At 44.6% G+C, this 16,081-nt stretch overlaps 1 protein-coding gene across 1 annotated transcript in view; it reads left to right on the forward strand.

Moving 5' to 3' along the window:
- The window catches only part of DNAJC11 (DnaJ heat shock protein family (Hsp40) member C11), a 69,137-nt gene that overhangs the window by 36,730 nt on the left and 16,326 nt on the right, over positions 1-16,081 (forward strand). Inside the window, exon 4 of the mRNA XM_005690742.3 lies at positions 533-634. Within this exon, the coding sequence (XP_005690799.1) occupies positions 533-634 (102 nt within the window). The remainder of the gene's footprint in view (positions 1-532; positions 635-16,081) is intronic.

Genomic DNA, 16,081 nt, shown 5'->3' on the forward strand with positions numbered 1-16,081 from the left:
TGGCGTGCTACAGTCCATGGGGTCGCAAAGAGTCGAACACGACTAAGCAACTGAGCTGAACTAAACTGAAGAAAGGCTGAGGTGGGATGCCTTGCCTGTTCGCAGGCCTGACATCCTTGTGTGTCCTCAAGGGCTGCCGATCGGTGCCTGAGTATTGTTTATACTCCGACAATATATAGCCAATATCTCTTTTAGCCTGCATTATGGTGGGCTCACTGGAAAATTTAAACTGTGACACTTGAGGTGACATTTTCTTAGTAAGATTCCTGCAGCCTTGGAGACAAGTGACCAAAAAAAAATCACTTCAGTCTCTGCAGCGCTGAGGGAGAGCATGGACTGGGGACTGAGCAGGTGTGAAGGTGAACCTGGCTTTACTGGGGGCCACACAGTTGGACAGAAAGGTCCCCTGGTCTCACTGAGGGCGCTCATGGTCCCAGAGGAGAGGAGCGCCAGGACACAGTTAACACTCGGCTCTATTGTGTCTTCCTCACCATCTGGGTCCTCAGCTGACTTCTCTCACTTCTGCCCAAAGGTTGTGGAAAGGAGGAGAACGCCAGCTGAGATCAGAGAAGAGTTTGAGCGGCTGCAGCGCGAGAGAGAGGAGAGGCGACTGCAGCAGCGCACCAACCCCAAGGTCAGTGGCTGGTTCTGGGGGGAGCAGCGGTCTGACGTGGTCAGTGCTGTGGGCTCTTACAGTGAGGCCGTGAGAATTGGGAGGAATCGAGTGTCACTTATCAGGTCTCAGAGTGGCACCTGCCTGGAGGGCCACTAGCAGGCCTGCTGGCGATGCCTGGAGAGAAGGCAAAACAGGAGACATCCCGAGTACGGGCACAGGCCAGCTGGTGAAGACCCATCCTTATAATCATGCTGCCCGAGCCCTTGACTGTAAGAATCAGCCAGAGGCCTGTGTCAAGAGAGGACAGCCGCCTGCCCGCACACTGAGGCCCAGGGCTCCTTGCAAACCAGTGAGGATATGGAGGGCCAGAGAGCCCAGACCATGGAGCATTTCCAAACCGCAGTAAGTGGGGGCTGTGTGTGCAACACCCAGGGCAGGAGCGCCATGAACACCAGGTAATAGGCTGTTTCTGTAGCCATAGGGTGACCTCTTTTACCCATCAGTCAGGTCCCTGATGGAGGCTGAGTCATATAACCCAGGGACACGCCTGAGTCTGAGAGTTACTTTTCAGTCCAGTTATGGTCTCTCTTTCCTGTGATTCATTGGGGAGGCAGATTTTTCTGTGTGTGCACCTCGGTCCCATGACACACAGGATAACTCGGTCAGTTCACCGTGCCAGTGGTACTGAATGACTGACTGCACTTGGCTCAGGGTTCCTGCTCCACAGTGTTTAATAATAAGAGAACTCGGCAGGCGGGCTCTGTCAGTGCGGCCAGAACAGCCCGGCAGGCAGCCTGAAGATCTTCTAAAGGAAAAGAGCAAATGCTGGCTTGCACGAGGGAAGCTTGATGTTAGGAGTTTCTGATCACATGCACTGTACAAAATGGACTTTTCTAAGACCCTACATCATTTAAAGGCCCACATATTCAGAAAACTGCCATCTCTACGAATCCTGTTACATTGCAGGGTGTATTCGTAAATGCCAGGGCCTCTCCTTCCCAACCCTTCAGAGAGTGACAGCTTCAATAGAACAGTTACTTTGGGTCAGCCAAGACAGAGACTTGAAACACTGGCTGCACCAAGTCAGGGGCTGTGAGATGTTGAGACAGTTGAAAATCTCTGAGGTGCTCTGAACCATGCTGACAGGTTCTCTTCTTGAGGGTCCAGCCAGCACACCAGGGGGGGTCTGGGTAAATATCCGCGTTGGCAGGTAGAGATCAGGGTTGGGGAGTGGGGAGGGGCGCCTGGCATGAGCGGGCCGTTCCTATGGGGTCTTTGCTGTGCTGGCTGAAGTTCTGCTGCTTTCGGAGCAGTGAGGGGGAAAGAGTGTCACAGCAGCCCACGCCTCTGTGTCCTGGGATGAGATGGTCCATCTGGGTGTGCGCGATGATCGTTTGTTGTGCTTCTATGGAGATGTGTCTCCAGGCCATATTTATGTGGAATGAGGAAGCACAGCTGTGACCATTCCACACGGGTATGCGGGATGTTGTACGATTCCCAATACTTCACTACTTCTATAAAGTGCTGCCGGATAAATAAAGATATTTCCTAACCAGAAGTACTGAGTGATAACCAGATGTTGGCTCTGCAGCATTTTGAAGAGAGGTTTCGAGCTGGATCTTTTATTTCATTTCCAAATGTTTTTCTTTGCAAGATGAGCAGTGAGGTTTAGCATGTCCTCGTCCTAAAATGAGAGGGGTGATCTCTTTTGAGACGACCAGGAGGAGAACCCTTCTGATGACCGGGGAGGGCTTGCACTGGTCTGTCACCCGGATCCTACAGGGGACCATGGCTTGTAGAGGAAGGGAGGGGCAGACTGGATAATGTTCGTAGTACTGCCTCTGAAACTGGGGTGGGTATTTCTCCATTTTCACAACAAGAGTTCACTGGGGAGGAATTTTCCAGTTGGAGTATGTACCAAGAACAGGCAAAAAGATCAAGTGGGAAAAACTCGTAGGTTGGAAATACCACCTCTGACGCAGTGCTGTGGGATGCAGAGCTGACCCTTTGACCTCTGTGCAGGTTTCTAGTTTGTAAAATAAGGATGCTTATCCTAACCACCATGCCAAGTTGTTAAACGATTGAAGAAATATGACATAGATGCTCTGTAAGTGCAAAGTGGTATGCATACCGAGGTTAGGTTAAGAACTTGCTTCAGTGTCTCGATCAGCACCGCGTGGAAAGCATTCGCCTCATTCAGGTGATCCATTGCCCCCAGTAGCTGGGTTTGTTGGGAGGAAATCTGTCAGTTGGGTTCTGGAAATGGCCCTCTACAGATACCACGCCCCTGCTCCCTTGGCTGAAGTGCAGTGCCTTCCATGTGGCCAGCCACCTGTGAGTCCTGCCTTGTGTGCGGGTGCTGCGGGGTGGGACGGAGGGAGTGGGTGCTAGCTCCATTCAGCAGGTGCCTCCTTCCCTCTGGCCCTGTCGCCAGTGGGACCCAAGCGAGCGCACAGGCTCCACGTATGCCAGGGCAGCCTGGGGAGCCTCGCACTTGCCACTGGGGCTCTGGATTCGGACTCCACCCCCAGTTCTGGGCCCTGGGCCCAGTCACTTCTCCAGCTTTAGCTCCGTTTCTCCCTGTGTGAAATGAGAGGTTTGCCATGAGGCCCAGAGCATAGGGTCACATCCTCAGACCCCAAAATCCTTAGCTTCGTCACCTGATTCCTGTCTTTCAGGCTATGTGCGGTCAAATTCCTCTATCTGCATTTCCTGCTGGAAAATGCCAAGCTTAGGTTGTTGGGTCCCAGGGTCTCCAGGGCACTCCATGTTGAGGAGGGGAGGGGATTTGTGATCAGACAGATGGTGAGGTTCGTCTGCATCCTTGAGGGCTGAGTGTGACTGGGGTCTGAGGGGACTACCCTGGCCTTCCTTTCTCCATCCTTAAGATCATACGATAGGCTTGTTCTCTGCCGTGTTCACGTCATATTGATTACTGTCATCCCTTTCTTTTGCTAATACCCGTAAATCTCCTCTCTCTGGACAGCAGCCAGTTCTGGAAGTCAGACTTTTCGCTGCCTTTTTAATGAACTTGTCCAGACCTCATAAGAAGCAAGATGTTAAGTCAAAGATTGTTTAGTGGGCTTCATTGTCTGACTTTAAGAGTATCATTTCCTTTCTTTTGGACCCTGTTACGTAAGAGTTTCGTGGAGATTGTTTCTGGGTTCCCTGGACCATTTGTTCTCCTTTCACTGTTACAGAGGTCGACATAAACTCCATGATAATTTTATGTCTTCCTGATTTTAGAAGGGCCATCTTATCGGTGTGGTTTTCTATAATAGCTGAAAATCACAATTCAACTTTATCAGGAAAACAAAATGTAAAATAATGTGTCAAGGAAGACATGTAAGCCCAAAGTAGTTTCATAAAGTTTTTTTTTTTAAGATGTGTTTTGGTTGCCATGCCTAATGATCATAGCCCTTGGAATGAGTCCATGGTTATAGCTTCAGTCTGTTCCATGGAAGTGACTCTGATGTCGTAAACCGAATTGACTTGGCTGACAGGATAATCATGCAGAAGAAAAGCTGTTTGAACCCATATGTTTGCTGTGCTCAGTGGCAGAAAGGGGCAATTTACCGTATGCAGAAATGGGCTGCTGTTGAAAGTGAACAAACCGGGATGGTGTCACCAAAGGAGAAGGGACCAGGTCCAAAAAGTGCTGTGATATTAAGTGGATCTTTGGCGGAGAGGCAAGGTGGCCAACTGGAGGGGTGTATAGAAAGCTTTTTTACTTGGGTCATAGCTGCATCTGCATCCTGCCAGCGAGATAGCTGATAAACCAAGTGTCAGGATTAAAGGCTACAGGGTGGGGTAGTGGGGCAGCATTGCAGTTGGGACCGAGTTTCCTTAGAAGCCCTGGTAAGTTGAGTTAAAAACTTAAAAAGCCAGCTTAAAACTCAGCATTCAGAAAACAGTGATCACCGAATCCGGTCCCATCACTTCACAGAAAATCAGTCAGTTCAATTGCTCAGTTGTGTCCAGCTCTTTGTGACCCCGTGGACTGCAGCGCACCAGGCTTCCCTGTCCATCACCAACTCCTGGAGCTTGCTCAAATTCATGTCCATCGACTCGGTGATGCCGTCCAACCATTTCATCCTCTGCATATACATGTCCCCTTTTCTTCCTGCCTTCAATCTTTCCCAGCATCAGGGTCTTTTCCAGTGAGTCACTTCTTCACATCAAGTAGCCCAAGTATTGGAGTTTCAGCTTCAGCATCAGTCCTTCCAATGAATATTCAGGACTGATTTCTTTTAGGATGGACTGGTTGGATCTCCTTGCAGTCCAAGGGATGCTCAAGAGTCTTCTCCAGCACCACAGTTAAAAAGCATCAGTTCTTCAGTGCTCAGCTTTCTTTATAGTCCAACTCTCACATCCACACATGACTACTGGAAAAACCATAACTTTGACTAGATGGACCTTTGTCAGAAAAGTAATGCTTTTGCTTTTTGATATGCTGTCTAGGATGGTCATAGCTTTTCTTCCAAGGAGCAAGCATCTTTTAATTTCATGGCTGCAGTCACCATCTGCCGTGATTTTGGAGCCCAAGAAAATAAAGTCTGTCACTATTTCCATTGTTTCCCCATCTATTTACCAGGAAGTGTTGGGACCGGATGCCATGATCTTCATTTTTTTAATGTTGAGATTTAAGCCAACTTTTTCACTCTCCTCTTTCGCCTTGATCAAGAGGTTCTTTAGTTCTTCACTTTCTGCCATAAGGGTAGTGTCATCTGCGTATCTGAAGTTATTATTTCTTCTGGGAATCTTGATTCCAGCTTATGCTTCATCCAGCCCAGCATTTTGCATGATGTATTCTGCATGTAAGTTAAATAAGCAGAATGGCAATATACAGCCTTGACATACTCCTTTCCCAGTTTGGAACCAGTCCATTGTTCCATGTCCAGTTCTGTTGCTTCTTAACCTGCATATACACTTCTCAGGAGGCAGATAAGGTGGCCCAGTCATGGAAAATAGATGGGGGAAAAATGGAAACAGTGGCAGAGTTTATTTTCTTGGGCTCCAAAATCACTGTGGACAGGGACTACAGCCATTAAATTAAAAGATGTTTGCTCCTTGGAAGAAAAGCTATGACAAACATAGACAGCATATTGAAAAGCAGAGATATCACTTTGCCAACAAAGGTCCATCTAGTCAAAGCTGTGGCTTTTCCAGTAGTTATGTACGGATGTGAGAATTGGACCCTAAAGGAGGCTAAGCACCGATGCTTTTGAACTGTGGTGCTGGAGAAGACTCTTGAGAGTCCTTTGGACTGCAAGGAGATCAAACCAGTCGGTCTTAAAGCAAATCAACCCTGAATATTCATTGAAAGAACTGATGCTGATACTGAAGCTCCAGTACTTTGGCCACCTGATGCGAAGACCCAACTCGCTGGAAAAGACCCTGATGATGGGAAAGGTTGAGGGCAAGAGGAGAAGGGGATGATAGAGGATGAAACAGTTGGATGGCATCATCAATTTAGTGGACATGAGTTTTATAGGATACTGAAAGAGGAACTCCCCAGGTCAGTAGGTGCCCAACACGCTACTGGAGATCATTGGAGAAATAACTCCAGAAAGAATGAAGGGATGGAGCCAAAGCAAAAACAATACCCAGTTGTGAATGTGACTGGTGATAGAAGCAAGATCCGGTGCTGTAAAGAGCAATATTGCATAGGAACCTGGAATGCGAGGTCCATGAATCAAGGCAAATTGGAAGTGGTCAAACAAGAGACGGCAAGAGTGAACGTCGACATTCTAGGAATCAGCAAACTAAAATGGACTGGAATGGGTGAATTTAACTCAAATGACCATTATATCTACTACTGTGAGCAGGAATCCCTCAGAAGAAATGGAGTAGCCATCATGGTCAACAAAAGAGTCCGAAATGCAGTACTTGGATGCAATCTCAAAAACGACAGAATGATCTCTGTTCGTTTCCAAGGCAAACCATTGAATATCACAGTTATCCAAGTGTATGCCCCAACCAGTCACTGAAGAAACTGAAGTTGAACGGTTCTGTGAAGACCTACAAGACCTTTTAGAACTAACACCCAAAAAAAGATGTCCTTTTCATTATAGGGGACTGGAATGCAAAAGTAGGAAGTCAAGAAGCACCTAGAGTAACAGGCAAATTTGGCCTTGGAATGCAGAATGAAGCAGGGCAAAGACTAATAGAGTTTTGCCAAGAAAATGCACTGGTCATAGCAAACCCCCTCTTCCAACAACACAAGAGAAGACTCTACACATGGACATCACCAGATGGTCAACACCGAAATCAGATTGATTATATTCTTTGCAGCCAAAGATGGAGAAGCTCTATACAGTCAACAAAAACAAGACCAGGAGCTGACTGTGGCTCAGATCATGAACTCCTTATTACGAAATTCAGACTTACATTGAAGAAAGTAGGGAAAACCACTAGACCATTCAAGTATGACCTCAATCAAATCCCTTAGGATTATATAGTGGAAGTGAGGAATAGATTTAAGGGCCTAGATCTGATAGAGTGCCTGATGAACTGTGGAATGAAGTTCATGACATTGTACAGGAGACAGGGATCAAGACCATCCCCATGGAAAAGAAATGCAAAAAAGCAAAATGACTGTCTGGGGAGGCCTTACAAATAGCTGTGAAAAGAAGAGAGGTGAAAAACAAAGGGGAAAAGGAAGGATATAAGCATCTGAATGCAGAGTTCCAAAGAATAGCAAGAAGAGATAAGAAAGCCTTCTTCAGCGATCAATGCAAAGAAATAGAGGAAAACAACAGAATGGGAAAGACTAGAGATCTCTTCAAGAAAATTAGAGATACCAAGGGAACATTTCATGCAAAGATGGGCTCGATAAAGGATAGAAATGGTATGGACCTGACAGAAGCAGAAGCTATTAGGAAGAGGTGGCAAGAATACACAGAAGGACTGTACAAAAAAGATCTTCATGACCCGGATAATCACAATGGTGTGATCACTCATCTAGAGCCAGACATCCTGGAATGTGAAGTCAAGTGGGCCTTAGAAAGCATCACTACGAACAAAGCTAGTGGAGGTGATGGAATTCCAGTGGAGCTATTTCAAATCCAGAAAGATGATGCTGTGAAAGTGCTGCACTCAATATGCCAGGAAATTTGGAAAACTCAGCAGTGGCCACAGGACTGGAAAAGGTCAGTTTTCATTCCAATCCCAAAGAAAGGCAATGCCAAAGAATGCTCAAACTACTGCACAATTGCACTCATCTCACATGCAGTAAAGTAATGCTCAAAATTCTCCAAGCCAGACTTCAGCAATACGTGAACCGTGAACTCCCTGATGTTCAAGCTGGTTTTAGAAAAGGCAGAGGACCCAGAGATCAAATTGCCAACATCCGCTGGATCATGGAAAAAGCAAGAGGGTTCCAGAAAAACATCTATTTCTGCTTTCTTGACTATGCCAAAGCCTTTGACTGTGTGGATCACAATAAACTGTGGAAAATTCTGAAAGAGATGGGAATACCAGACCACCTGACCTGCCTCTTGAGAAATCTGTATGCAGGTCAGGAAGCAACAGTTAGAACTGGACATGGAACAACAGACTGGTTTCAAATAGGAATAGGAGTACATCAAGGCTGTATATTGTCACCATGCTTATTTAACTTCTATGCAGAGTACATCATGAGAAACGCTGGACTGGAAGAAACACAAGCTGGAATCAAGATTGCTGGGAGAAATATCAATAACCTCAGATATGCAGATGACACCACCCGTATGGCAGAACGTGAAGAGGAACTAAAAAGCCTCTTGATGAAAGAGGAGAGTGAAAAAGTTGGCTTAAAGCTCAACATTCAGAAAACAAAGATCATGGCATCTGGTCCCATCACTTCATGGGAAGTAGATGTGGAAACAGTGTCAGACTTTATTTTGGGGGGCTCCAAAATCACTGCAGATGGTGATTGCAGCCATGAAATTAAAAGATGCTTACTTCTTGGAAGAAAAGTTATGACCAACCTAGATAGCATATTCAAAAGCAGAGACATTACGTTGCCAACTAAGGTCCGTCTAGTTAAGGCTATGGTTTTTCCAGTGGTCATGTATGGATGTGAGAATTGGACTCTGAAGAAGGCTGAGCACTGAAGAATTGATGCTTTTGAACTGTGGTGTTGGAGAAGACTCTTGAGAGTCCCTTGGACTGCAAGGAGATCCAATCAGTCCATTCTGAAGGAGATCAGCCCTGGGATTTCTTTGGAAGGAATGATGCTAAAGCCGAAACTCCAGTACTTTGGCCACCTCATGCGAAGAGTTGACTCATTGGAAAAGACTCTGAAGCTGTGAGGGATTGGGGGCAGGAGGAGAAGGGGACAACAGAGGAGGAGATGGCTGGATGGCATCACGGACTCGATGGACGTGAGTCTGAGTGGACTCCAGGAGTTGGTGATGGACAGGAAGGCCTGGCGTGCTGTGATTCTTGGGGTCACAAAGAGTCGGACACAACTGAGCGACTGAACTGAACTGAACTGAAGAGATGGTGGACAGAGAAGCCTGGCATGCTGTAGTCCATGAGGTCTCAAAGAACAGGACAGAACTGGGCAACTGAACAACATCAATGAAGCTAGTCAGTTAACTGATGTACATCACAATGTGTTTGCCTATTAAAAATTCAGATTATCAGGCTGCTACCTGGGAATCTGTGTTTTTACAAGTCCCCACCCCAGGAATTCAGATGGGTGGCTGAATATGAGAAGAATACAGAAGAATGCAGTAGTCTACAGATGAAAGCATAAAAAGGTATATTTTTTACAGTGTTTCGTTAATGGTTAAAGAGCAAAGGTGGGGATTGACTTAAGGATGGATATTTGGTCATTCAGGAGGATGGTGATCCAGTGGGGTTGTAATTTACAGATTGGAATAAGTATTTACAAGTAGCAGTCAGCTACTTCCCTTTGTGTTTAGCTCATTAAGTCTTTGAATCTTAGCAGTTTGTGAATTTTATTTAGTAGCTCAAAACTTGAGAAACTAAGTAAATCAGATTCTTTTGACAACCTGTGTACTCTTATGACTGTGATCTGATTGAAAATAGTATGGAACCATGGGGTGTGCTCCCCATGGAGTCTGTCCCCATGGCCTCTGGTTGAGGCCGGGGTAGGGGGCATGGAGTGACTGTCCCATGCTCTATATTGAAACTTTCAGCCTCAGAAAAGTCACAGAGTTCTCAGTTGAACATCTGCAGCTGCTGGGTGTCTTGCAGCAGTTTTTCAGTAGTGTTGTCATTGCATGGAAAGGTCTGTACGAGACTTGTCACTGTCATTGTCCTTTGATGCTCTGGCAGCAGAGTTAGGTGCCCTTGGACAAAGGTCAGCACACAGTGGTGGCCTGCTGCCTCTTTCTGTCCAGCTCAGGAGCTAAGAAGAGTTACTTGTTTCAATGGCTTTTAGGAAATCAAAAGAATAATATTTTGTCATACATAAAAATAATATGAAACTCAAGCTTCAGTGTCCATAAATACAGTCTTATTGTTATATAGCAAAGCTTGTTCACTTACACATTCCCTTTGGCTGTTTTGCACTATAGCATCAGAGCAGAGCATCTGCCCACAAAACGTTAAGCACTGATACCAGGCTGTTTATGGAAAAGTGTGTGACTACCCTGCTGTAGGAAAATAAGGTGAAATGTGCTCATGGCAGGGAGAAAACAAAATACTTTAAAAGTTTTGTGTTTCATACTTAATAGCAAAGATTATTTGAAAGTGTTTTCCTTTGTAAACTTTTCATTTGATAAAATCTGATTTAGTACCAATTTAATAATAAAAGGATATAAACTTGTATATATTGAGTTAGTGGTTGGAAGAAGTCTAACCTAAATCTGCCTCTCATTCCTAAGTCATGTCTTCCCACTGTATGAAAAGCATATTATGTTGGAAGTGAAAATGAATTATAAGTTGCAGCCAAACCCTGTTTGACTTGTAGGGAAGTATAATTCTGGTGCTGTGACCAGTCAATTTTCAGAAGGTTGTTTTCCTGGAAACAGAAGAAGAGCAGAAAGCATCAGGACCACTCTCTGAAGTGAGGACATGTCCTTGCAGCCTCACAGTGACCTGATCAGTCCCTGTCTGGGGCGGCTCCTCAGACATGGCTGGCACCTGAGCCTCAGGTTCTCCTCACTTCTCCACTCCTCTGGGTCATTTTTTTTCTTTTTGGGGGGGAAGGGGCGGTCATTTTTCATAAACTTGTCAGCACCGAAGGCTGTCGAATCACAGAAGTGACCGCTCATTGGAGTTTTTTACTATTTGGGCCTTATTTAAAGAAACAACAAAATAGTTGAGAGAAAGTGATGCCTTGAGCACTGTTTTTAAACTTCTAGAGTCTGCTCTCAGAGAAGGCAATGGCACCCCACTCCAGTACTCTTGCCTGGAAAATCCCATAGATGGAGGAGCCTGGAAGGCTGCAGTCCATGGGGTCGCCATAGGGTCGGACACAACTGAGCGACTTCACTTTCACTTTTCACTTTCATGCATTGGAGAAGGAAATGGCAACCCACTCCAGCGTTGTTGCCTGGAGAATCCCAGGGACGGGGGAGCCTGGTGGGCTGCTGTCTGTGGGGTCACACAAGAGTCGGACACGACTGAAGTGACTTAGCAGCAGCAGCGGCAGCAAAGTCTGCTCTATCCTCTGGTGAGTCAGTTGATTGTCAATATGGAGTTAACACAGATGTTTATCATTTCAGAGGTTTTCTTTGGGAAAGGAAAGAAAACCGTCTTTAATGTTATTCTGGAAGTTTTAGCCAATACAAACAGACAAATAGTAAAAGAGATATAAATATTGAAAGGATTTTCATTATTTGCATATGGTGTGATTGCCTGTCTTTATTTACTTATTTGGCTGCATGATGTGACATGTGGGATCTTAGTTCCCCAAGCAGGATTAAACCCATGCTCCCTGCTTTGGGAGTATGGAGTCTCAATCAGTGGACCCCCAGGAAGTCCCTGGTTGCCTTTCTTTAAAGAACCAGCTGAGGGACTTCCCTGGTAGTCCAGTGCTTAAGACTCCCATGTTCGGGACTTCCCTGGTGGTCAAGTGGTTAAGACTCTGTGCTTCCAATGCAGGGGATGCGGGTTCAATCCCTGGTCAGGGAACTAAGATCCTACATGCCACACAGCAAGGCCAAAAATAAAGAATAAAATAAAAATAATTAAAAAAAAAAAAAAAGACTCCCAAGTTCCCAATGCCAGGCACCCAGGTTTGATTCCTGGTCAGGGAACTAAGATCCCACATGCTGGAACTAAGGGTTTATGTACCACAACTAAGACCTGGTGCAGCCAAGTAAATAACTATTTTAGAAAGAAAGAGAGGCTTCCCTGGTGGCTCAGGTGGTAAAAAAAGAAAAATCAGCCTGCAATGTGGGAGACCCAGGTTTGATCCCTGGGTCAGGAAGATCCCCTATAGAAGGGAATGGCTACCCACTGCAGTGTTCTTGCCCGGAGAATCCCATGGACAGAGGAACCTGAAAGGCTACAGTTCGTGGGGTTGCAAAGAGTTGGACATGACTGAGCGACTAACACTTTCCCCTTTCACTTAGAATAAGAGAACAAACTGAAAACTCAGGAGTTGAATGAATTGGCCAGTGAGGAAACCCACATATGTAAATCAGTGGCTCGTGAATCAGTGGTTCATGATCCTGCTTCCCTCCTGGCCCCAGCACAGAGCCAGAGGAGCCAGCGGGTCAGGCCAGGTGGCTCTGCTCTGCGCTCTGGTGGCTCACGTCCTTCACGGTCAGCCAGCGTCCTCACAGTGACCTGTAGGCGGGGCAACTATGCCATTCATCATCCAAACTGGGACATTTTTGAGAGTGAAAGGGATGTTTACAAGAAAGTAGCAAAAGCAGACTCATTATTCTTGGCACACATTCACATACTTTAGGTTCTCTCTCTGGTATTTTGTGTTCTGGTTACGTATTGCTGCATGACAAACCACTCCAGAATTCAGTGGCTTGTGAGAATGATTTGATCTCCTCTCACACCCCCGTGGGTTAATGGGACTCAGCCCGATCATGTTTGCTTGGAGTGTGCTCGTGTGCTCAGAGCCGATGGCAGCTGTATCCTGTTGAAGAAGAGGCACACGGGTGGCTGAGGGTGGCCTGCCATTTCTTACATACAGCTTCTCCCTGCTCTAGGTCAGTTGCAAGATACTTGGGTTGTTACAGGGTAGCTAACTCTCCCTCAAAAGCACATCCCCAGATGAAGCTGCAGGGTCCCTTGTGACCTGGCCTTGGAGTCCGCACCATCCCGTCCACAGCATCCTCTTGGACGAAGGCAAGTTCTGGGTCCATGCAGGTCAAGAAGGGACTCTGAAGCCTGGTGTTCCCGCATGCGGGATTCTCAAGGCCACACTGTGTCACCGCTGTTTTTCTGAAGAATGTCTTCTCAGTGTCTTTTTTGTTTTCCTTCATAACATTGCTGACCATATTCATACAAGGAGCAAATTTATTTAGTAGATTTTGACATTTTTGACATATTTGATTCTTCTCTGTATACTGTAATATTCTTTTTCTTTTAGTTATTTCATTTATCTTTTTAAAAATTGTATAATCGATTTACAGTATTAGTTTCAAGTGTACAACATAATGACTCAAAATCTTCATAGATTGTGCTCCATTTATATTCAAGAATAATACCCTCTAGGTCCATACATGCTGCAAGTGACAAGCCTTTGTCCTTTTTTATGACTGAGTGTATTCCATTGTATGTATATATACCACATGCTCTCCATCTGTTCCTCTGTCAGTGGACACTTTAGGTTGCTTCCTTGTCTTTTGTAAATAATGCTGCTGTGATATAACTTAGGGGTACATACATCTTTTCAAATCAGTGTTTTCATTTTCTTTGGCTCTATACCCAGGAATGGGATTGCCGGATCATATGATAGCTCTGTTTTAGTTTTTTAAGGAGCCTTTCCACCATGGCTATACTGGTTTACATTCCCACCAACGGTGTGGTAGGGTTCCCTTTTCTCTGCATCCTCACCATAATTTGTTACTGTGGTCTGTAAACTGTAGTATTCTTAATTGAGAAAATACTCTCAATTTTAAATTTCTTTGTTTCAGAACATGTAAATGTTTTTCACAGGTATTGTCTTTTTGCCTCCATTCAGAATACTTTTTTTTCTTTGACAAACTTCTGAAATAAATTGTTTATGATCTTTGAGTGCTTCAAGTTGAGATGCCATAAAACTGTAGGCAAACCTTGTTAATTTCATCCCATTCCAGGAAAGAATATAAATTTAATTGAAAATGACAGCTCCACCAGACGATTCCTACCCAAAATTGAGATATTCCAAAATGCCATTCTGTAATTTCAAAATGCAATAAACAGAGTTCTTATTTGTTTAGTTTTTCCTTCCTTGAGAGATCAGTTTCACAGTATTCTTAGTTACACAGTTTTCAATGATTGCAGTTTCTTAAATATTTTAAAGTTGCATGATTTAAGGGTTTTTGAAAAGCAGTTCTACAAAGGTTCACACTTTCCTAATACACAGATTTAACACATGCTGCAGTTCTTCTATTCAGAATAGGCTTCGCAAGAAATGTTCTTGTTACTCTGAATACACAAAAGTGTTTGTGTATTTTGACAACTTTAGCTTTATTTTCCATAGGCAGAATGTCACAGCTCATTTTAACAAAATTATGCATCGTGTACACCATAATTCTAAGACTATTTCTGCTCCATGGGTTTCTTGATTTAATTAAAACACTTTTACCAGGAGGCTGTACCTTCACCAAAATTGGTATTTGAGTATCACCACAAAAGCACACCATTTTACATTCAGTGTGGAGCTTGTTGACTGAGTGCGGTGACATTGACAGTAATGTCAGGTGTTTCACCTTCAGCGAATCAAAGCCATTTTTCATTTGAAACGTCTGGTTGACACTGATGTAAAACTGGTGCATTAGCAGTTGTGAGCTTCTGCTGATACCAACTTACAAACAGCTATTGCTGTATCTTTCATGTGTGCCTTATGAGCCTTAGCATGGAAAAGAGAGTGAAATTAACATAGAGGAACTACCTTTTGATCTAAATGAAAAGTCATTTTTCCACAGCTGTATGTAAATACCCCTGCTGCTGGCAGCCTCACTTTTGGCCGTACTTTTTAAAGAACAACTCACTATTGAAGATGCTGGTGTTTCTAAGGCAGATCTGAGGCTTTTAATTTTCATATGGCTGGAAATTGGCACTGTGGATGGTCAGTGTTGAGAAACAGTTTTTAGGGACTTCCCTGGTGACACAGTGGATAAGAATCTGCCAGCCAGTGTAGGGGACACAGGTTCGATTCCTATTGGTGATGAAAATGGGCTTCCCTGGTAGCTCAGCTGGTAAAGAATCCACGTGCAGTGCAGGAGACCTGGGTTCAATCTCTGGGTTGGGAAGATCCCCTCGAGAAGGGAGAGGCTACCCACTCCAGTATTCTGGCCTGGAGAATTCCATGGACTATATAGTGATGGTGATGAAAATACTGTTGGTGATGACATCACTTTTTAAAAAACATCTAGGGTGATTACTGAGCCAACCAAAACATCAGGGTTAAACTGTGTTATCCCAGATAAATCCCACCTGTGACGTTTCCCATGCCCACCCAGGCCCGGCAGCCTCCAGCCCCTCCTCTGCTACCTCCCTCCCACCACACTCCTCACAGGCAGATGGATACTCACTGTCACCTCCTGCGTTTCCCTCACACATTTTCATTCACAAGTCCCCTTCCCCAGGAGAAAAACACATTTCTTCTAAGCTTCTTTTAGGGTGAAAGAAGTGTTCTGTATAGTGATTTTGGAGATGGTTTCACAAGTGTACACACCTGTCAAAACTCATGAAATTGCACACTTCAAACAGGAGCAGTTTATATTATATGTAAATTAAACCTCAATGAAGTTTTTTTCATGCACTGCAGAGAATTTAATGAAAATGTGTGTGGAGTCATGTCTTTATATGTTGGACTAAGGTAGCTGCCCATTTGAGGGACTTCCTGGTGGTCCAGTAGTTAAGAATCTACCCTGCAGTGCTGGGGACATGGGTTGGAGCTCTGGTCAGGGAACTAAGATCCCACATGCTATAGGGCAAGTAAGCCCACACACCACAATTAAAGAGCCTGCACGCTGCAACAGAGATGCTTTGTGCCACAACTAAGACCTGACAGAGCCAAATAAAGTACTTTTTTTTTAGTATCTAATTTGAAAAGTCTTATGACAGTAAAAGAAAATAATAAATATTGATTTCCTGAGTAAAGAGCATTTTTATCAGTCAGCAAAATTTTAGCTTGTTTCCTGAGAGAATAAGGGGTTCTGTTTCTCATAACTTGAGGCAGAATAATTTTTAAATCTCCCATTTGATATAATTTGGTTTGCACTTCTCTGTCTTTGAAGGTATATTTTTATGTTTTAAAGAAATTTAAGGTACTTCGTGACATATCAGTGTTTAGAATTGAATATTAAGAGTGTTTCTCCCATGTAGCTAGTTCCT

The sequence above is a fragment of the Capra hircus genome, chromosome 16 (genome assembly GCF_001704415.2).
Source record: "Capra hircus breed San Clemente chromosome 16, ASM170441v1, whole genome shotgun sequence".
Classification (NCBI taxonomy): Eukaryota; Metazoa; Chordata; class Mammalia; order Artiodactyla; family Bovidae; genus Capra; species Capra hircus.